Consider the following 22,905-nt stretch of genomic DNA (forward strand, 5'->3'; position numbering starts at 1 on the left):
TCTTGCATGTGGTTGAGGCAGATTAAGCATTTTACAGGCTCGGGTCAGTCATCCCAACGGCCCGGCGAAAGGGGCAGGATGTGAGGTATTTCTTCATCTTACCCTCGGCAGGAGAGGAGAGGGAGCTAAGAAGCAACAGAGTTGAAATGGCAGGATCGTGACCCGATTCTCTCTTTGCTTGTAAAGGACTTCGAAAGGGAGGACGAAGGGATTAGTCTAGATTTAGCTGCGCTCTTTTCCTCACACCTAGAAGGAGAGGGGCAAACAGGCCCAAGGAAGTTCTGGGACATTCGATCAAGGAAACTGAAGGTTGACTTAGATCCCCTGCTGACACGGCGGAGGGCGATGCCTGACTACAAGTTTTCTTTTGTTGTCCGTCTCCCCCTTCTAGACCGCGAGCCCGTTGTTGGGTAGGGGTTGCCTCTATCCCTTGCCGAACTCTGCACGCGGTAAGCGCTCGATAAATCCGACTGAATGAGCGAATGAAGGAAGGGATGGGAACTGCTGACATATACGCCTAGCTGGAGAAAGAGAAACGGGCATCCAGGTTAAATGGAGCAGACGCGACCGAGGCGGTCAAGAGGATTTCTCATTCCAGACCTCAGGGCCAGCCACCCGACCCAACTTCCTCCCTCACATTTGCATGCTAAAGGTAAACCTTTTTAAGGGCTCCTTTATGGCATCGCAACTAGATTGTGAGTGGACGGTTTCAAGGAGGGTGACTGGCATGTGGAAATGTCTGAGTGCAACTTGACATTTTGAGGCCCCGATGGCTTTAGATATCTCGAAAAGGTCAACTGCAACTCCCAAATGCCAGGGGCGATTCAACCGTGATTCAAATGGAAAGGGAAATGACGCAGCCTCCAATCAGCGGCCTCTTGACCCGAAGGAGATGCCCTTGGCTTTCGATTGTGGATGGGGGAAATGGGAGACCAGCGGCTCGGAGTTCGGGCTGGAGAGTCTTCGTTCCTGATTCACGAACACAGTGTTAAAGATCAAAGCTTTCCGGTTGTCCCTTGCAAATAGGATTGTCACCCAGAAAAGGCATTTCACTCTTCCCCTCCCTCCAGCCCTTAAAGATGATTGAATGTCAACGGTACTCGGATACTTCCCCTCAGATTCATTTAGGCATGAGGGGCTTTATAGGGGTCGGGGTTGTGGGGGGTTATAGTACAGTACTAGAATATGGAGAGTCCTGAAGGTATTTGACTCAACCGTCCAGGTAATATAATAGCAATAATGATAATAGTAATATTAAGTGCAAGCTACAGTTGGGCATTTGGAATTCACCCCATCTTCAGTCCCACAACACTTATCTATATAAATATGTTGTATATTTATAAATTATAATATTAATTAACGTCTATCCTCCCCTCTAGACTAGGGGAGGGAATATGACTTGGGCAGGGAACGTGTCGACCAACTCTGTTGCGTTGTAGTCTCCCAAGAATTTACTACAGTTCTCTGCACACAGCAAGTGCTCAATAAATGCCATCGATTGACACACGCGAGCACCGGGGTAGAACTACGATAATCAGATCAGACTCAGTTCCTGTCTCACCCAGGGTTCACAGTCTAAGAGGGAGGGAGAACAGGTATTTTATCCCTGTTTTAGGATGAGCAAACTGAAGCACAGAGAAGTTCAGTGACCTGCGGAACGTCACACAGCAGGCAAGAAGCAAGACAAGAACTCGAACTCTCTACTCACAAGGGAGTTGTAGATCAATAAACGACCTTGAACCCACATTTCCTGGCCCATGTCCTTTCCTCTCAGCCATGTTTGCCTTCAGATCTAAGAGCTGGTGAGTTTACAAGATGCTGGTGCCAACCCAGTTGGACTACGTCCTAGATATTTCTTTACGTCATGAAAACATAATCTCGGAGAGATGTGTCGATCCGGGCTCTTTCCACTAAGCCACGCTGCTTCTAATTTACTAGGAGATTCTTATGCTGTGGACACAGTATGCTCCCGGTGGGATGTTTTTGTAGCAATATACGCTTCTCTTTACTCTCACCCCAGAGCCCTTCGTAATTGCCCAGCATTTCCGTGTCTTCCCGATTGAAAGACTCTTCCAGCAACTAGCCTTCCTTCTCCGTTTCCAATCAGAGATTCTCTATTCATTCATTCAATTGTATTGTTTGAACGCTTACTTTGTGGAAAGCACTGTACTAAGCTCAGTCAGGAGGCAAACAAGTGGAAAGAGCCCGGGCTTGGGAGTCAGAGGTCGTGGGTTCTAATCCTGGCTCTGCCACTTGCCAGTTGGGTGACCGAGGGCAAGACGCTTAACTTCTCTGTGCCTCAGTTCTCTCATCTGGAAAACGGGGATTAAGACTGTGAGGCCCACGTGGGACAACCCGATTACCTTGTATCTACCCCAGGGCTTAGAACAGTGTAAGCACATGGTAAGCATATAATACCATTATTATCATTATTAATAAATCTCCCAGTTTTGCATCTACATTACTACTGTCTAATCCACTATGAGTCCGAGTAAAGAGGTGGCTATTCTTGGTTGTGTGATTAGGGAATTCGTTCATTCATTCTTCAATAGCATTTATTGAGTGCTTACTGTATGCAGAGCACTGTACTAATCACGTGGGAGAGTACAATATAACAATAAACAGCCACTTCCTGTCCACAGTGATCTTACAGTCCAGACCTCTCGCTCCCCTTAGACTGTGAGCTCCATGTGGGATAGGGACTAATCGATCCCTGTATTTGTTGAGTGGGTTCGGGTATCTTTTTTTGGAAGCAAGCGATGCTTGAGCCCGGGACAGACCCGGTCATCGTCGGAGGCGGCCTTTTTCCGAGGAAGCTGCAGATCCCTAGTAGTTGAGAGTTGACTCGGTATCTGGGAAGCAGCGTGGCTCAGTGGAAAGAGCCTGGGCTTCGGAGTCAGGGGTCATGGCTCTGCCACTTGTCAGCTGTGTGACTGTGGGCAAGTCACTTAACTTCTCTGGGCCTCAGTTACCTCATCTGCAAAATGGGGATTAACTGTGAGCCTCACATGGGACAACCTGATTACCGTGTCTACCCCAGTGCTTAGAACAGTGCTCTGCACACAGTAAGCGCTTAACAAATACCAACACTATTATTATTATTGTTATCTCTGCGTCCATATTTTCCCCTCTGGTGCCGCTTCAGTACTTCTGCATCACCTTAACCTGGGGATAGTCCCCTCAATCCCTCTTAGTACTTACATTTTCATTCGGTTGCCTCCCCCTTACCTGTAATCTATTTGCATTTCAGTCTCCTCCACTAGACTGTAAGCTCCTAGCGGGTAGAGATAATGCGTACCTAACATTGCACTTTCCCAAGAGCTCAGTATAATATTTTGCTCAAAGTGTATCGACTGAGTGATTTATTGATGAGGGAAGTCAAATATAAGACTCTAGCCTGAGACAGCAACTGAAAGACTCTGGCCTGGAACACCATCCCTTATCATATGCGACAGACAAACACTCTTTCTCCACCTTCAAAGCCTTATTGAAGGCCCATCTCCTCCAAGAGGCCTTCCCTGACTCAATCCCCCTCTTTCCTCCCACTCCTTTCTGCGTCACCCTGACATGATCCCTTTATTCACCACCCACCACTCCCCAAGCCCCACAGCACTTACATACATATCTGTAATTTATTTACATTCATGTCTGTCTTCCCCTCTAGACTTTAAGTTCCTCCTGGGCAGACAATGAGTCTGTTCTATTGTGTGCTCCGCACACAGTAAGCGCTCAATAAAATGCAATTGATCGATTAATTGTTGAGAAACATACAAAGTCAGATTGATTCACCTGTTCACTTCTTCTCTCACTCTCTCTGGGAGCCCCAGGAAAAGCAGACCAAAAGTCAGGAGAGTAAGATAGGGGAGCCAGCGTGGGAATGGGGAAGGCTTCTTGCAGCCATATAGCTTAGAGGCCTCAGGTTTTCCCTGGCAGCCACTTTGAAGTGGAAGCAGGATCAGGGCAAAGCCAGGGAAATGACTCGGCCAACGTCATACACAGTGCGATTTAATGACATCACGTCGCACCCCACTGCCTGGTGTCACAATGTCACGGGTGTAGGGGTGGATTGCAAGGCGGATCGGGCCCGGACACCCATGGGATGGTTAGTACAGTCCAACGCTGAATCACGTGCCGCTTGTCCGCTCGATGACCTTCGGCGAGGACCTTCTCTGTGCCTCAGTTACCTCATCTATAAAATGGGGATAGAGATGCGGAGCCCCACGTGGTACAGGGACTGCGTCCAACCTGATTAGCTTGTATCTATCCCAGAGCTTAGTTCACTCATTCATTGTCAGTCATATTTACTGAGCACTTACTGTGTGCAAAGTACAGTGCTTGGCACAGAGTAAGGGCTTAACGAATACCATTTAGAAAAAAAGCCCACACAAAAAACCCCCCGAGGAAGATGATCCCACAGCAGGATAATGTATAGGCCCACTGGGGAGAGGCTGGAGGCAGGGAGGCCAGTGAAGAGACTATATATTTATTTATATTCTATATATTTAATCATGGTTAAACCGTGAGGACCAGCGTAGTTGCTGTACGGGCGGAAGGGAAAGGGCTGGATCGGTGAAATGATTTTGAGGACCTTTTTGCTACGGTTCACTGTTGGAGAACTTGGGCAAGACATCTCATCTCTTCTTGCCTCAGTGCTTTTCATCGTCAAAATACGACACCCGTTATTCTCTCGTGAATAAGAAGGAATGGAATAAATACAGTATGCGTGAAGCTCCGTGAGCCCATAGGAATCAGTGCAGACTAACCATTCAAGTCATATATTATTAAGATATCTATCCACTGTCTAGTTAATATTCTTGTTTTCTTGAGTGTGTTGGGAGGGGTGGGGAGGAGAGCATTATTCTTCATCAAGCAGTCAAAGACGTGGTAGGAAATCTTAATACGTCGGAGGCCTCGGCGTTTTTCTTTTCTACATTATAGCGTTAACGCTGATGATCCTAATAATAATTGTGGTATATTGCCCCCGGTGCTTCCCGCTGCAGGATGGCTGCAGTTTTGAATGCTAAGCACTATTTCTTTGGGATGATGTTACATGCATCTTACAAATGGGAAAGTTAATGGCCCAGAGAGAAAGGGTGAGTGATTTTTTTCGAGAGAGGGCCTACTGAATCCAGCCTCCCGAGCAAATTGTAATCTGCCAAACAGGCTCGGACCATCACAGTGGGACCGTTGGAACGTAAGCCCTGTCCGACGTCACCTGTGAAACTTTCATTTTCTTCCCCCCAGCTAGCACGAGGCCACATTTCTTGCCCTTCGCCTCACCGTTCCTCTCACTCCACGCTCAACGCCCAACCGCGATCACACCCTAGCCTCTTCTCTCATTCCACTCCTCAAAAGAGAGTAATCTAGCAGAAAAAATCTTGCCCAGCTCTCCACTCTACAGCTTTCAGTGCAACTCTGAGCTTAAGCCAGAGCCAGAGAAGGGATCTACAGAAGAACAGCACCCTGATCCTCAGGTGAAGATGGTCTTTTCTTAGATTGGACCCTATTAATGGGATATTAAATACGAAAATTCACCGATCGTAAAGCAGCGGCGAGAGACAATCAGACAATCTCCCGTGGCATAATTCCTTTCAGCTGCTATCTTCAACAAATTCAAGGATCCTTCTCTATTGAGGCACATTAAATCGTATTGTTACTGTTAGAAATGTTTATAGTGGCACACAACCCTACTGCAGGTCAAGCTAGTATCTCGTGCCCAAGAAAATGGATTTTTTCTTAGCGGTTTTTTGGAATTTTTCCCGTCTAAATTCCACTTGCCTGCTCAGTGACCTTTGGCAAATCACTTCATTTCCAGGGGCCTGTTCCTTCCTCTTCTAAATGGGGATTAAATACCCGTTCTCCCTCTCCCTTACCCTGGGAGTCCCGACAGAGGCAGGAATTGTGTCTACTATCAATCGATCGATCATTACTTTTGAGCGCTTACTGTGTGCAGAACATGGCCCTAAGAGCTTGGGAGAGTGCAATAAACCCAGGTTGGAAGACACGTTCCCTGCCCCACGATCCTTGGATCGACCTCAGCATTTAGCACAGGGCCGGGCATGTAGTAAGCACTTAACAAATACCGCATTCTTCTTATTTTCAATCCAAAGATCCAGCCTGTGGCTTCTGCCTCAGCTGGATACGCTTCACCATCACCACTGTTCTTCCAGCCAGGCCAATGGGAATTTTCATCATTTCCCCAGATAAAGCTATAGACCTTACCTTGAGCTATGTAAGGAGTATTCGTCTCTTTACTGGGGACACAAGTGGGACGAGGGGCAGGTGCCGGAGGTCTGTTGATGATGAAAGAGCGGCTCCCTATTTTTTTCGGGCCGCTATCGCCGGCGAATATCATATCGTATTCACTGTCGTCAACCTCCGCTGAAGTATAAGGGTCTTCCTCTTCCTCCTCGTCCTCCTTCTCTCCTTCCTCTTCTTCCTCTTCCTCGGGCTCGTTTTCTTCCTCTGGTTTTAAGTGGGGATAACAGCAGGCCTGGGTTCCTTCGGTTTGGCTTGCCGACATTTTTCCTGCCATAAAATATTGAAGATGTTTTTTAGTCCCGGGTTTCACGGCAAGGCCATTAACGTCCAGCTGCTGCTTGTACAGGCTGCTCGAAATGTTTTACTCTAACGCTACGGGGAATAACGAGGGAGCAACGTCTTGATGTTTCCAGTGACGATGGACCACTTTACTCCCATGCCCACACCTCCCTAAAGAAAGAGGCCAGTTGTTTATTTCGTGAGGAAGTCTTCCTGGTTCCCAGGAAGGGCCAGATTTTCATCCGTGGGGTGTTTTGCAGCTTCAGATTGAGCTGGAGCAGCAAATTACACTACAGTTCAAGCAAGCAGCACGGTTTCATGGAAAAAGCGAGGGTTGTTTGGGAGTCGGGCTCTGGGTTTTAATCCCGACACTGCCATCTGCCCGTCGGGTGACCTCGGATGAGTCCTTTAGCCTCTCTGTGCTTAGGTGGTGTGGACATGTGAGTAAAATGCTCCACTGTTATTAGAAGCAGCAGACTCTGCTTCCAAATTATTCCCTGTAATGTAAACTCATCATAGAACGGTGATAAAATACCTGCTCTCCCTCTCGAAGACTGTGTACATTTTTTGGTATTTGTTAAGTGCTTACTATGTGTCAAGTGTCAACTATTCTAAACGCCGGGGTAGATACACATTAATCATTTTGGACACAGTCCGTGACCCACGTGAGCTGATTATCTTGTATTTACTTCAGCACTTAGTAATGCTAATTCTGATATTTGTTAAGCGCTTACTGTGTTGAAGTGGATACAATCAAATCAGGTTGGACGTATTTCCTGTGCCGTGTGGGGCTCACAGCCTTAATCCCCATTTTACAGATGAGGAAACTGAGGCACAGAGAAATGAAGTGATTTGCCCCAAGTCCCACAGGAGATGAATGGCGGAGCCGGGATTAGAACTCACAACCTCCTGACTCCCAGGCCCGTGCTCTATCCACTAAGCCGGGCTGCTTCCCGGTACGGTGCTTGAGATATAGTAAGCACTTAACAAATACCACAGTTATTATTAGGTTGGGCATTTTCCCCTTTGATCTTTACATTTTACAAAATTTTAGGTTGGGAATAGTTGCACTGTCAAGGTTTGGGTGAAAAAATTAGATTTAGGAACAGCTGGGACAAGGGTGTTTAGGATGAAATGAAAGATTATAAACCAAGGTGGGAGAGTAACCTAATTCCCTTGCGGAGGTGGGCAGATGGCAATCGCAGAGAGGCCAGAGGGGATTGTCTTTGAACAACGGAGACGCACGATTATGGAGGAGCAGAAAGATTCATTCATTCATTCAGCAGTAATAATAATGATAATGATGATGTTGGTATTTGTTAAGCGCTTACTATGTGCAGAACACTGTTCTAAGCGCTGGAGTAGATACAGGGTAATCGGGTTGTCCCACGTGAGGCTCACCGTCAATTTTACAGTCAGTCATTTTACAGATGAGGTAAATGAGGCACTGAGAAGTTAAGTGACTTGCCCACAGTCACACAGCTGACAAGTGGCAGAGCCGGGATTAGAACCCCTGACCTCTGACTCCGAAGCCCAAGCTCCTTCCACTGAGCCACGCTGCTTCTCTATTATAGTATTTATCGAGCGCTTACTATGTGCTTACTAAGCGCTCGGAATGTGCAAGGAAGGAAGAGGACAAACTTTTCCGGGCTTGGAGGGTCAGAAAAGCAGGTTCTCCAAGCAAAGAGACGAGGTCAGCTGAACTACGGTGAGCTTTGGAAAGGACCGAGCCAATTCTACGTCGGGATGGGTGAAACCCACGTATCGTGTCTGCCTCCGCCACGTGCCACCCTCGGCCGGGAACACCCCGAATGACTGAGACACCCTCGGGGGGTCGCGGAAACGGCCCGGGCCGGGCGAGAAATGATACGGAGATGGGGAGACCCTCCTGGGGGGGGAACCAGCGGGAGTGAGGAGGGTCGGAAGTGGTAACGGGGTTGGGGGAGACCCGGGGGGGAGTGGACTGGGCCCTCAGCCTCGCTTGGGACCCCTTCGCACCTCGTCGGCTCCTTCTTTGGGAGGTTGGGAGTAGGAGCGAGGGAGCTTCTAGTTTGTCAGCAACTAGTTCGTCAACAGGTTGGGCAGAACTTAGAGAAGCGGCGTGGCTCAGTGGAAAGAGCGTGGGCTTGGGAGGCCGAGGTCATGGGTTCGAATCCCACCTCTGCCACTTGTGACCGTGGGCAAGTCACTTCGCTTCTCTGTGCCTCAGTTCCCTCATCTGTAAAATGGGGATTAACTGTGAGCCTCACGTGGGACGACCCGATTACCCTGTATCTACCCCAGCGCTTAGAACAGTACTCGGCACATAGTAAGCGCTTAACAAATACCAACATCCCCGATTAGACCGTAAGCCCGTCAAAGGGCAGGGACTGTCTCTATCTGTTGCCGACTTGTACATTCCAAGTGCTCAGTACAGTGTTTTGCACATAGTAAGCGCTCAGTAAATACTATTTAATGAGTGAATGAACTTGTGCCCGCTATTTCTCCCGACGACTCAGTATCGACAGCATTGGCTGGACCCCTGCAGTGTTCGGAGCCCTGTACTCGGTTCTTGGGAAACGTACAACGGAAACGAGAGATGTCATCCGTGCCCTCGAGGATAATAATAATGTCGGTATGTGTTAAGCGCTTACTCTGTGCAGTGCGCTGTTCTAAGTGCTGGGGGAGATACGGGGTAATCAGGTCGTCCCACGTGGGGCTCACAGTCTTAATCCCCATTTTACAGATGAGGTAACTGAGGCACAGAGAAGTTAAGTGACTTGCCCCCAGTCACACAGCTGACAAGTGGCAGAGCTGGGATTCGAACCCATGACCTTGGACTCCCAAGCGCGGGCTCTCTCCACTGAGCCACGCTGCTTCTCCCAGCCACGCTGCTTTTCCTATTATCAGCTACCACGGACAGAAAGCAAAACGTGATTCATTGTTCACCCCCGATTTCCCCACCAAAGTGCTCTAGGCATGGAAGGCCGCGTGCGACTTCAGTTAACCTTTCCCACTGGACTTAATGAACTCTTCACTTTTCTGTGAGCTTTTATGCTGTTTTGTATCGATGAACACTTCACCTTTCTTACAGTGTCTGATTCCAGACGCTGCCCCACCTGATTTTTAGATTTTTAGATTGAAGGGTCAGGGACCGTGTCTAATTCTCACCTGCGATTTTTTCCCCAGCGTATTCAACAGTCTCTGCCTATAGTAAATGCTTAATAAATGTTTTTACTACTATTTCCTCGACTGGTTGATGAGTCACCTGGAAATATATCATCACTCCTGACCCGGCAGAGTAATTTAATGACAAATGACCTTGTTTTTCTTCCCGAAATGTTGCAGTAGGACCCATAGAAGCGCATTCTACCAAGAAGGCTTTCAAACTATAAAAATTCTCTATGACAAACACTTGAGATAAAACGCCACAGAGAGGTGGAAGTGGTGTTATTTTGAAAGTGCTTGCTCTCTCATTCATTCTTTCGTGTTTATTGAGCGCTTACTGTGTGCAGAGCGCCGTATTAAGCGCTTGGGAGAGTACAATACGACAAACAGACCCATTCCCTGCCCTCGATGAGCTTACAGTCCAGAGACATTATTATGAATGAACAAATGAATTACAAATATGTACATAAGTCTTGTGGGACTGGAGGGGAGAACAGAGGGAGCAATCAGGGAGACGCAGAAGGGAGTGGGAGAAGAGGAAATGAGGGGCTTAGTCAGGGAAGGCCTCCTGGAGGAGGTGGGCCTTCAATGAGGCTTTGAAGAGGGGCAGAGTCATTGTCTGTTGGATTTGAGGAAGGAGGGCGTTCCACAGCGGAGGTAGGATGTGGGCGAGGGGCCGGTGGATAGGCAAGATTGGGGCGCGGTGAGAAGGTTAGAATTAGAGGAGCAAAGTGTGCGGTCTAGGTTGTAGTAGGACAATAGCAAGGTGAGGTAAGAGGGAGCAAGGTGATGGAGTGCTTTACAGCCAATGGTGAGGAGTTTTTGTTTGATGCAGAGGTGGATGGAGTTTTTTGAGGAGTTAGGTGACAGGTCCCGAACGTTTTTGAAGAAAAATAATCCAGGCAGCAGAGTGAAGTGAGGAGAGACAGGAGGCTGGGCGGTCGGCAAGGAGGCTGATGTAGGAATCCAAGCGGGATGGGGTGAGTGACTGCTTTGACGCGGTAACAGTTTGGATGGGGAGGAAAGGGCGGATTTTAGCGATGTGGCGAAGGCGGGACCGACAGGATTTAGCGATGGATTGAATGAGAGGAGTCCGGGATAACATCAAGGTCACGGGGTTGTGGGACAGGAAGGACGGTGGTGCTGTCTACGGGAATGAGAAAGTCAGGGAAAGGACAGGGTGCTCATGCAAATGGATGGAAGGTCAGCTGCTTAAAACAGTGCTCAGAACACAGTAAGGACTTAATCAATGCCACTGTTAGATTGGAAGCCATTAGAAAGGTGAAAATCCACCATTAAAAATCCACCATTACATTTTCAACGCAACCCTTACCTGGGAAAATGCAAGGAAAGTTTTCCATTCTGTTGGAAGTAGCCACAGGTCTAGGAGGAGGAGTCGGTGGTTTGGCAGAAATAAACGGTGAGACTTCTCCTGGAATCGTAACGTATAAATCGTCATCACTCTCGAGGCATTGGTTGATTCCTTGTGGGTCATTTTCAACGTCCTCTTCCTCGTCCAATTGCACTTCTTCAGATTCTTCTTCTTCTTCTTCCTCCTCTTCCTCTTCCTCCTCTTCCTCTTCCTCTTCCTCCTCCTCAGCTCCTTCCGCTTCCTGCCTCATCCCTGAATAGTGTCTTGGGCTCTGCCTCGCTGTTAAAATGAAAGATGGCATTATTTCACTTAAAAGCGGCCATTTGAAAGCATTTAGAGTTTCACAGATTTCAAAGGAGGAAAGAGGACGGCTAATAAAGCTTTTATGAACTGAGAGAGCTCAGAGCTGTCACACGCATGTTCGGCGAAGAGCCGCTCCAGGTTTCGGAAAAATTGACCAGATGAACAGACGAAACTTGCAGGCTCTCTTACTTCTTCGGTAAACAGCACGCTCATGCATACAATAATGACATGGCTCTCCGGAGTTATTGTCTGAACCGATTCACTTATGTGGCAGTCACCACATTTCCTATTTCATTATATTTATGGGAGAAAAACAGAGCCGACTTAATGAAATAGCTTCTGAGGACGTGTCAGAGGAGAAGAGGAGACCGGGGGTGAACGAGGCATCCTTCTTGCGTGAAAAATGACCGGAAGAGAGTATTCGAATGCAGAAGCTAACTACTGGAGATTTCTTTAGTAATATTTAAAATTAGTAAAGTAAAATGAAAGCAAAATAAAATTGGGAAATTGGGAACTTCCTTTATGGAAACGGCTGTTTTTATTTCTGAAGGAAGTTAAGCATATCTTTTTAACTTCCAAGGAAGAGACTGGTGATAGAAACTCTTGTGGAAAAGCTTTAAACATGTGGCCTTTTATGGAAATTTAGCTAAATTAAATCTATTCATCCTTACAGAAATCTCTAGATATTTTCTGAAGTACTCTACGACACTCTGGCCCATGAGGATTTATTTCAGATTTATTCTTCACTTTTCCCTGCACTTGGCCAAATGGTTTAGACTAATATTGATTCTGCCATTTTGTTTACCAGAAATTCAAAAGTTTTCTTCAGTGGCAGAATAATAATGTTGGTATTTGTTAAGCGCTAACTATGTGCAGAGCACTGTTCTAAGCGCTGGGGTAGAAACAGGGTCATCAGGTTGTCCCACAGGAGGCTCACAGTTAATCCCCATTTTACAGATGAGGTAACTGAGGCACAGAGAAGTGAAGTGGCTTGCCCACAGTCACACAGCTAAGTGGCAGAGCCAGGAATCAAACCCATGACCTCGGACATCGAAGCCCAGGCTCTTTCCACTGAGCCATCCGCCCGATGCCCTCAGGAGAATTATGTTTTCCACGGGGAAGCAGCATGGCTCAGTGGAAAGAGCACGGGCTTGGGAGTCAGAGGTTATGGGTTCGAATCCCCCCTCTGCCACTTGTCAGCTGTGTGACTGTGGGCAAGTCACTTCACTTCTCTGTGCCTCAGTTCCCTCATCTGTAAAATGGGGATGAAGACTGTGAGCCTCATGTGGGACAACCTGATCACCTTGTATCTCCCCCAGCGCATAGAACAGTGCTCTGCACATAGGAAGCGCTTAACAAATACAAATACCAACATTAAACCCTCTATGTGGAAAAGCAGTTCTTCCTCGGTGTTAGAAAAGCTTGTTTCTATAATAGCGGCGGCAGGAACTACTGAGAAGCAGCACGGCCTAGTGGATAGAGAATGGGTCGGGGAGAAATGCCTGTCGCTGCCGTCCCCTGTCCTCCGAAGGGAAGGCAGGGGCAACCCGGGCTCGAGGGACCTCTTGGCCGGGGGATGCCCGTCCTGGTCCGGCCTGAGCAGCGAACAGGAACGATCATTCCGCGACAGGAAATTCTCATCGCCCCTGGTTTGGAAGGCTTAAATAGTGCCAGAGATCTCATCGCCCCTGGGTCGAAGGCTTTAGAGAAGCAGGATCCGTTGCGTTTGATGTTTTTCTGTAGGTTTTTTTCCGTGACGTGTTTTCTTACTGTGATACTGAATATCGTGCTTTATTCCGTCGGTAAAGCTGACTCACGAACCACCCCCGTCCCTAATCGACTCTACGGGACGTAACAGAAGTATAGGATAAAGAAGTGATCTGTTCCCTGCTCACGGGGGCTTACACTCTAATGCGGACGACAAACGTAAATGTGCTTACTATCAGATCAGCCCAGATCAGTAATTGAATACACGTGACTTGACGGATTGATTAATCGTCCTGATTTTCCTGCCGTTTCTGTGGAAAAGCAGCCCAGCTACCGATCGCGGAATACCAGGCTGGCCTTCCTGCTGCTGTTTTTTGTTTTGAGGAGCGGTTTTTCCTAGTGGAAGAGCTCGGGCCAGGGAGTAAGAAGGACCTGGGTTCTAATCCCGGCTCTCCCACTTGTCTGCTGTCAGGTCGCTTCGTCTCTGGGTCTCGTTCCCTCGTCTATAAAATGGGGATTGAGACTGTGAGCCCCGTGTGGGACAGGATCTGGGTCCAACCTGGTTATAGCTTGTATCTAACCCAGTACTCGGAGCAGTGCTTGATACATAGTAAGTGCTTAACAAATACCATCACGATGATGATTTTCTCCCACTAGCCTATTGATTACATATGTTGTTCAAGATTACGCTTCGCTGGCCCTTAAAAGGTTCTCTCCTGACCTCCCGGTATAACGGCCGGGTTTAAAGTAGCTGGATCAATATATGAGGTTAGAAGAAAGCCAGCAAGAATACTTCAATGTATCTAAGAATAATAATAATGATGGCATTTGTTAAGCGCTGGGGAGGATAAAAGGTGATCAGGTTGTCCCAAGTGGGGCTCACAGTCTCAATGCCCATTTTCCAGATGAGGTAACTGAGGCACAGAGAAGCGACTTGCCCACAGTCACACTGCTGACAAGCGGCAGAGCCGGGATTTGAACCCATGGCCTCCGACTCCCCAGCCCGTGCTCTTTCCACTGAGCCACGCTGCTTTTCGTGCTTCTCTTTCTATCCCTTCTTTGTTTCGAAGACCGTTGTTTTCTGGTACATCATCAGTTGTTCTTTGGCTCAATTAAAATGCGAGTTACTCTATAATAATTGTGGTAATTACGTGCTAGGCACTGTATTAAACGCTGGGATGGATACAAGCAAATCGCGGTGGACAAAGTCCCTGTCCTACAAGAGTCTCAACCCCAATTTTACGGATGGGGTAACTGAGGCACAGAGAAGTGAAGTGACTTGCCCAAGGTCACGCAGCTGACAAGTGGAGGATTTAGGATTCGAACCCAGGTCCTTTTGACTCCGAGGTCCAGGCGCTATATTTTGTTAATGAAATGTACATCGCCTTGATTCTATTTAGTTGCTATTGTTTTAATGAGATGTTCATCCCCTCGATTCTATTTATCGCCATCGTCCTCGTCTGTCCGTCTCCCCCGATTAGACCGTGCGCCCGTCAAAGGGCAGGGACCGTCTCGATCTGTTACCGATTTGTACATTCCAAGCGCTTAGTACAGTGCTCTGCACATAGTAAGCGCTCAATAAATACTATTGAATGAATGAATGAATGAATACTAGATCCTCGTGGGCAGGGATCATCTCTACCAACTCTATTATACTCTATATTAGAGAAGCAGCGTGGCTCAGTGGAAAGAGCCTGGGCTTTGGAGTCAGAGCTCATGAGTTCGACTCCCAGCTCTGCCACCTGCCGGCTGTGTGACTGTGGGCGAGTCACTTCACTTCTCTGTGCCTCAGTTCCCTCATCTGTAAAATGAGGATGAAGACTGTGAGCCCCACGTGGGACAACCTGATTCCCCTGTGTCTACCCCAGCGCTTAGAACAGTGCTCTGCACGTAGTAAGCGCTTAACAAATACCAACATTATTATTTTTATTATACTCCCCCAAGGGCTTAGCTCAGTGCTCTGTACCATCAACACACAGTACGTACTATTGGTGGATAAACTCATCATGAGGCTCAAAGCGATGCTAAAGCAACTTTGTCACCTGAATTTAGTACCAACTCTACATCTACAAAGAGAGGTACAATTTACTCTTCCTAAAGAATTGATTTGTCAGGGGGTGCCAACTTACAGCTGAATTTCGGGGTAGGAAGCGCGTAAGTTGAATTCCCCTTGCTTCCTCTCTCTTCATTTTCTTGTTTCGCATTTCTGAAGTCTTCATGGATCTGAAAGAAAAAGCACACTCATCGTCTGTAATGATGTTCTTTCCTCTTCGCGTCTCGTTGTTATGTGATGCTGCTGTTTTTCCTTATGGCATCTGTAAGTCTGGGGTTTAACAACACAAGGCGGTAACAGGCTGCTTCGTCTTGCGTATTTCAATAGCTTCAATAAGCGTCTGAGCTTTAGTTAATTAACGGGGAATTATACAGATGAAAGACGTACTATTAACGCCGATCCCTTTGGCATCGACGTTGAACGAACCGCAGAATGACATTCCCAGAGACATTCAAAACAACCTCAGCATCGATCACTGACTCAATAACAATAAAGTCTGCGTGAAAGAAGGCATACGACTTTAGTTAGTCCCCTGAATAAAAATTAATTTATTTTTCTTTGCCATGACTACTACATCTTCATTTATTTAAAATGATCCTTCAGCTAGTTTAGCTTTTCAGTGACACAGAGAGGCACAGGCGGCTCAGTGAAAAATGAAAAAAGTGAATTTGGCAACTAGTTTATCTTGCTTCCTAATGAAAATCATACTGGGGAGGTGAGAAATTAGGCCTGTATGTCATTTTGAAGCTATTTCCATCCCTCTAGACCGTAAGCTCATTGTGGGCAGGGAATCTGTCTAACGATTCTATTATAATAATAATAACGTTGGTATTTGTTAAGCGCTCACTACGTGCAGAGCACTGTTCTAAGCGCTGGGGGAGATACAGGGTCATCGGGTCGTCCCATGTGAGGCTCACGGTTAATTCCCATTTGGCAGATGAGGTAACTGAGGCACAGAGAAGTGAAGTGACTTGCCCACAGTCACACAGCTGACAAGTGGCAGAGCTGGGATTACTATTCCAAGCATTTAATGCAGGGCTCTGCACACAGTATGCACTTAATAAATACCACTGATTGATTGATCGATCTCCACTGTCCTTTCCCAACTATTCACTGGAAAAGAAGTATGTTATATTTCTTCCCCATCTATGATAGCCTCTTTCACTCGATCTCTCTCTCTCTCCTTCTTGCTATCTGTTTCTGTCTAATAATGGTTTTTGTTAAGTGCTCACTATGTGCCAAGCACTGTTCTAAACCCTGGGGTAGATTCAAGGTAATGAGGTTGTCCCACGTGGGGCTCACAGACTTTTAATCCCCATTTTCCAGATGAGGTAACGGAGGCACAGAGAAGTGAAGAGACTTGCCCAAAGTCAGCAGACAGGCGGTGGAGCCGGGATTAGAACCCATGACCTCTGACTCCCAGGCCCTTGCTCTTTCCACTGAGCTACGCTGCTTCTCTCTGTCTCTGTCTCTCTTTATCTCTTTTTGTCTCTCTCCTCTCTCTGTGCCTCGTGGCCGACACTGGCTGGTCCCGTGGAACCTGGCCTGAACGAAGCAGACAGATACTTTGATAGAGAAGCAGCGTGGCTCAGTGGCAATAGCCCGGGCTTGGAAGCCAGAGGTCATGGGTTCGAATCCTGACTCTGCCACTTGTCAACTGTGTGGCTGTGGGCAAGTCACTTCACTTCTCTGTGCCTGTTACCTCATCTGTAAAATGGGGATGAAGACTGTGAGCCTCACGTGGGACAACCTGATTACCCTGTATCTACCCCAGTGCTTAGAACAGTGCTCTGCACATAGTAAATGCTTAACAAATACCAACAATATTATACTTTGAGGTCATCCCAAATTTAGGCAAGCCGTACTAAAATTTTCGAGGCACCAAATTTCTGGGCAGCTTCTAGAGAAACCGAGTTGCCTAGTGGACGGGGGGGTCAGGGGACCTGGGTTCTAATCCTTGTTCCCTCACTAATAATAATAATCATCTTGGTATTTGTTAAGCACTTACTATGTGCCTCAGTTCTCTCATCTGTAAAATGGGGATTAACCGTGAGCCTCACGTGAGACAACCTGATGACCCTGTATCTACCCCAGCGCTTAGAACAGTGCTCGGCACATAGTAAGTGCTTAACAAATACCAACATTATCATTATTATTACATATACTTTAAAGCTATATACATGACTGTTGTGGAATTGCGTGTGCGGTGACTAGGACCAGGGGCCCAGTGCAGAGTGAAGGCATAATTTATATAATAGAAAATAATTAGTCAAAAAAAATTAGACTAGTCCAAAAAAAAAAGATTAGGCCATATATTTGGATTGGAATTTAGCTTTTGGACTACCTGGTCATCTGACATATGAAGGGGCGCCAAAAGAGAAATATTTCAAAAATCAGGTCCTCTCCAAATAGTCTTCTATTTCAAAAATCCCTTTTAAATTCATTAAGTGCACCGCACCTGATCCAACTTTTGCACGGCTTCCTAAAGTAAAGCTCACTGAGTTTCAAAAATCCTTCCCGGTTTAAGAGAACACAACATTGTCCTCGATAATGAGAATGCATAACTTCCTGAGGGATAACCATTTTAACCACGAGCCATAATTATACATTAACCTACGTGAAAGCAACGGACTGCAAAATCTGGGATAATATTCCAATAGAAGATAATGAAGTTTGTTCATACCAGCCGCCAAAAATCATGCATAATGTAACACCGCGTCTGCTAATAACCACAAAAATAAGATTTCAAATTGTTGTTTTTTTTTTTAAGAACGCAGGGAGGTGATCTTTGATACAGAACTCAGTGGGATTTCTCTTGGCTTCGACTGCATCTTTTTTGAAAAAAGGTGGCTTCCTGTAGAGAAGCAGCGTGGCTCAGTGGAAAGAGCCCGGGCTTGGGAGTCAGAGGTCATGGGTTCGAATTCCGGCTCTGCCACTTGTCAGCTTTGTGGTCAAGTCACTTCACTTCTCTGTGCCTCAGTTTCCTCATCTGTCAAATGGGGATTAACTGTGAGCCTCACGTGGGACAACCTGATGACCCTGGATCTACCCCAGCGCTTAGAACAGTGCTCTGTACATAGTACGCGCTGAACAAATACCAAAATTATTATTATTATCATTCTTGCGGCCACTTCTCAGTATTCACTGCCTGAAAATATTTGCCAGGGGTTTCTCACCACCAGGACAACACCCCGAAAGTGGAGCTTGAGTAAGGATGCTCTTCCTTGGAGGAGGGGCAGTGGGTTGGGGATGAAAACTCACTCAGTAGTATTTATTGAGCATTTTTTTATGTTTAATGGTATTTATTGAACGTTTTCTATGTGCCAAGTCCTGAGGTAGATACACGCTGATCAGGTTGGGCACAGTCCACGTCCCACGTGGGGCTCACAGTCTTCATCCTCATTTTACAGGTGAGGAATGCAAATTGGGTTTCATATCAGAAAGCAGCAGAAGGGAAGCAGCGTGGCTCAGTGGAAAGAGCCCAGGCTGGGGAGTCAGAGGTCGTGAGTTCTAATCCCGGCTCCGCCACTTGTCAGCTGTGTGACTGGGCAAGTCACTTTACCTCTCTGTGCCTCAGTTAGCTCATCTGTAAAATGGGGATTAAGACTGTGAACCCCATGTGGAACAACCTGATTACCCTTGTATCTTCCCCAGTGTTTAGAACAGTGTTTGGCTCATAGTAAGTGCTTAACAAATACCATTATTATTATTATTATTATTGTTATTGAGACATTATCTTTGAGACATAACAGATACAGAAGAAATGTAGGGAAGACCCCCTAAGATAATAATGATGATAATGGTGGTATTTTTTAAGCGCTTACTACATGCCAGGCACTGTCCAAAGCACTGGGGTCGATACATGCAAATTGGGTTGGGCACAGTCCCTGTCCCACGTGGGGGTAACGGTCCCATTTTGACAGATGAGATGACTGAGGCACAGAAGTGACGTGACTTGCCCAAGGTCACACAGCAGATAAGAGGCAGAGCCGGGATTAGAACCCAGGTCCCTCTGACTCCCAGGCCTGTGTTCTATCCACTAGACCATGCTGCTTCCCATATCTACACTATACTCCTAGAGCTAAGCTTCTGTTGGGCAGAGAACTCGTTTTGGCTTCCTGTTACATCATAAAGTGCTCAGAACAGTACCTTGCATGTAGTAGGGGCCCCATAAATAAATACCATGCTATTTCAACTACCATTTAACACACTCTATTTAATGGCCAAGCATCCTTGAAAGTTGAAGAGACAATGTTTAAGGAAGTCCATTTTCTCCTTGTTTGAGGACTCACCCCCCCAGAGCGATTACATTTCCACATTTGAATAATCCTCTTCATGCTAAAAATTTCCAAAGCTGCTCAGTCCAAAATCATCTTTCCTTCTCAGATGGAAGGGAATACAAAGACCAGTGGAAGAATAAGGTTCAACGTATCCAGCGACACTCGGTGAATCAGCATTTTGCACAATCCAGATGGTAAATTTAATTTATGCCGGGGAAGATTCTATCCCAGGTAGATAGAAGGAATTTATTTAGGGAAGCAGCATGGCTCAGTGGAAAGAGCCTGGGCTTCGGAGTCAGAGGTCATGAGTTCGACTCCCGGCTCTGCCACTTGTCAGCTGTGTGACTGTGGGCGAGTCACTTCACTTCTCTGTGCCTCAGTTCCCTCATCTGTAAAATGGGGATTAACTGTGAGCCTCACGTGGGACCACCTGATTACCCTGTATCTACCCCAGCGCTTAGAACAGTGCTCGGCACATAGTAAGCGCTTAACAAATACCAACATTATTATTATTATTATTATTATTTGTCTTTCCTGCTACGTAAACTGGCATCTCAACGATTTATTCCGTTGTTTAAGTCTTAGAAATGCATAAGAAGATTGAAAATACACATGGAAAATCCCAACACCCCACCCTATCTCAATGTGAATTCAATTTGGATCTTTGAATCATTCGAACACGTTATTTAATTTGGGCGTGATATTCAGTAGCAGGGAATTTCCTGTACAAAGTGAAAAGGAACTCCATTTGTTCCACGTGGAAAGTTCAATGAGATTCTTTTGGTGAGGGACTCTATCTGGGGGCCAGTGAGGCAAATCTACATGAGGCAAATCAACATATAATTTTGCAATCCTCCAATTCACTTGGGTGGGTAAACATGGTCAATATTCCACACGGGATTCAGTTCTCTCCAATTTCCAGACGGTCACATTAGAGTTGACTCACCACAACCAATCTGGTTTGCTTTCATCCTCTCAGGGAAACTTTTGATTCATATCCCTGAGTCATTTTGTGTGTGTGTGTGTTTTACCCAAGAGATCTAACGTAAGAAACTAAGCAGAGTTAATGAAATTTTGGACTGTAGAAGCTACAGGCTTGGAACGTTCACTTGGCGAGGCAGCAGTTAGCTTCTGACATCACAACCAGTAACAAACTGAGAACTCTCCATGTAAACCCAGCCAATTTCCCACTCAAACTGCGGTTTATTATTTGGAAATAAATATCAACTGATGAACAGCAAGGCCTTTTGCACTTTTGGGTTTCCCCGTGACTTTCCAATAAAATATGGAACGTAAGGAGAACAACCCATATCTACCAAACACAAACATTAGGAAGAGCTTTTCGGTCAACGCTGAGTCCAAGTACGGAGGACTGATCCAGGACTTGGGACTGCAGTGGAATATACTCAATCAGTCGTATTTCTTGAGAGCTTAATACGTGCAGAGCGCAGTACTGAACACTCGCGGAGAGTAAAATATAATAGAGGTGATAGACACATTCCCTATCTGCAACTAGCTTACGATTAAAAGGGGGACACAGATATTAATGTAAATAAATTCTGTAAATGTGCATAACTGCTGAGGGATTGAAGGAAGTGTGAAATAGGTGAGCAAATCCAAATGCAAGGGCAACTTGGAAGGGAGTGGGAGAAGGGGAAATGAGGGCCTAGCCTTCTGTAGGACATGCGATAAGGTTTGAAGGTGGGGAGAGTGAGGGAGAGTGACTGTCTTTCGGATATATGGAAGGAGGGCTTTCCAGGACAGAGGCAGGATGTGAGCGAGAGGTTGCTGGCGAGATACGCTAGATCGAGGCACCGGGAGTAGGCTGGCGTTAGAGGCGCAAAGTCTTTGGGCTGGGTTGTAGTAGGAAATCAGCGAGGTAAAGTAGACGGGAGCGAGACGATTGAGTACTTTAAAGCCAATGGTTAGGATTTTCTGTTTGTCGTGGAGTCTGTTGGACATCCACCGGAGGTAATCGAGGGGAAACGTGGACTGAATGGTTTTATAGCAAAATGATCCGGGTAGCAGAGTGAATTATGGACTGGAGTGGGGAGAATCAGGAGACAGCGAGATCGGCGAGGAGGCTGATGCAGTAATCAAGGTGGGATACGATAAATGCTTGGATTAGCGTGGAAGGAGTTCGGAAAAGGTAGGTCTTAGCAATGTTGTGAGGGTCGAACCTACAGGATCTGGGGACAGATTGAATCTGTGGGTTGAATGAGAGCGATGAGTCGAAGTTAACATCATGTTTAGGGGCTTGTGAGACTGGGAGGATGGCGGTAATATCTACAGTGATAGGAAAGTCAAGGGGAGGACAGGGTTTGGGTGGGAAGATAAAGAGTTCTGTTAGGGAAATGTTAAGTTTGAGGTGTCAGCGGGACAACCAAGTAGAGATGTCCCGAAGACAGGAAGAGATGTGGGATTGCAGAGAAGGAGAGAAATCGGGGCTGGAGAAGTGGATTTGGGAATCATCCCCATAGAAATGGTAGGTGAAGTCATAGGAACGAATGAGTAGGAATAGAGAACAGAAGGGGACCCAGAGCTGAGCCCCGAGGGACTCCCACAGGTTGTGGGTGAGACACAGAGGAATTGCCCAAGAAAGCGATTAAAATATTGATGTCTGATTTTCTGGAATGGAAAGTTAGGGGCCCCTCTCAGGGTCGCACCTGGAGGGTTCCCAGGACTCTCCAATCTCGACTACGGGAGGGAGAGTCAAGCAGAGGCCTACCCGTCCTATTCCTAGCTTGGCCTAGCTGGCAAGCGGAAGGCCACCCGATACAAGCCAAAACTCACCCGCGCTGGGCAGCAGCGGCACGAGAGAGAGTCGAGGGCGGAGACTCAAGTTTACCGCGTGGAAGGAGGCGACGGTAAACCCCTTCCGTATTTTTACCAAGAAAAGTCTATGGATCCACTACCGGAACGATTGCAGGTGGAGGTGGGGCGTTCTGCGGGGGATGTGTCCGTGGCATCGTTTACGGGTGAGAAACGACTCGGCATAAGACAAGACAAAGTTTGGGGTTCATGGAAGTGAGCGTGGAAGGAAGAAATTACTGTTTTGTGGATGGAAGTCTAAGAAATAAGCATTTCAACGGAGCTCAAGTCATATTCCCAGGAGTCAAATGTACTTGGTAAAATGTACAAAATAACTCTTCCCCATAATTATATCCTGGAAGGCAATAGAGAGGAGAGAATACAGACTAGAATAATGCAACTTGACCCTCAAAGCTTCTACTTTCACAACACCCTGAAAATCTGCCCTTTCCCCTTCATCCGAATTGCTATTACGGTGATTCGAGCACTTATCCTAACCCACCGTGACCACTGCATCAGCCTCTTTGCTGATCTCCTTCCCTCCTGTCTCTTCCTGCTCAATCAGTCGTCGTTTATCAAGTGCTTACTGTGTGCAGAACACTTTACTAAGCACATTGGAGAGTACAAAATCACAGCGTCGATGGCCACATTCCCGGCCCTCGGAGAATTTAAAGTCTAGAGAGGAAGAAAGA

The 22,905-nt window shown here is 46.7% G+C and overlaps 1 protein-coding gene across 1 annotated transcript in view; it reads right to left on the reverse strand.

Moving 5' to 3' along the window:
- The window catches only part of BANK1 (B cell scaffold protein with ankyrin repeats 1), a 311,769-nt gene that overhangs the window by 34,756 nt on the left and 254,108 nt on the right, over positions 1-22,905 (reverse strand). Inside the window, exons 8-10 of the mRNA XM_029076540.2 lie at positions 15,199-15,292; positions 11,021-11,338; positions 6,223-6,528 (exon numbers count right to left, since the gene is read on the reverse strand). Of these exons, the coding sequence (XP_028932373.1) occupies positions 6,223-6,528; positions 11,021-11,338; positions 15,199-15,292 (718 nt within the window). The remainder of the gene's footprint in view (positions 1-6,222; positions 6,529-11,020; positions 11,339-15,198; positions 15,293-22,905) is intronic.

Source organism: Ornithorhynchus anatinus, chromosome 12 (assembly GCF_004115215.2).
Source record: "Ornithorhynchus anatinus isolate Pmale09 chromosome 12, mOrnAna1.pri.v4, whole genome shotgun sequence".
Classification (NCBI taxonomy): domain Eukaryota; kingdom Metazoa; phylum Chordata; class Mammalia; order Monotremata; family Ornithorhynchidae; genus Ornithorhynchus; species Ornithorhynchus anatinus.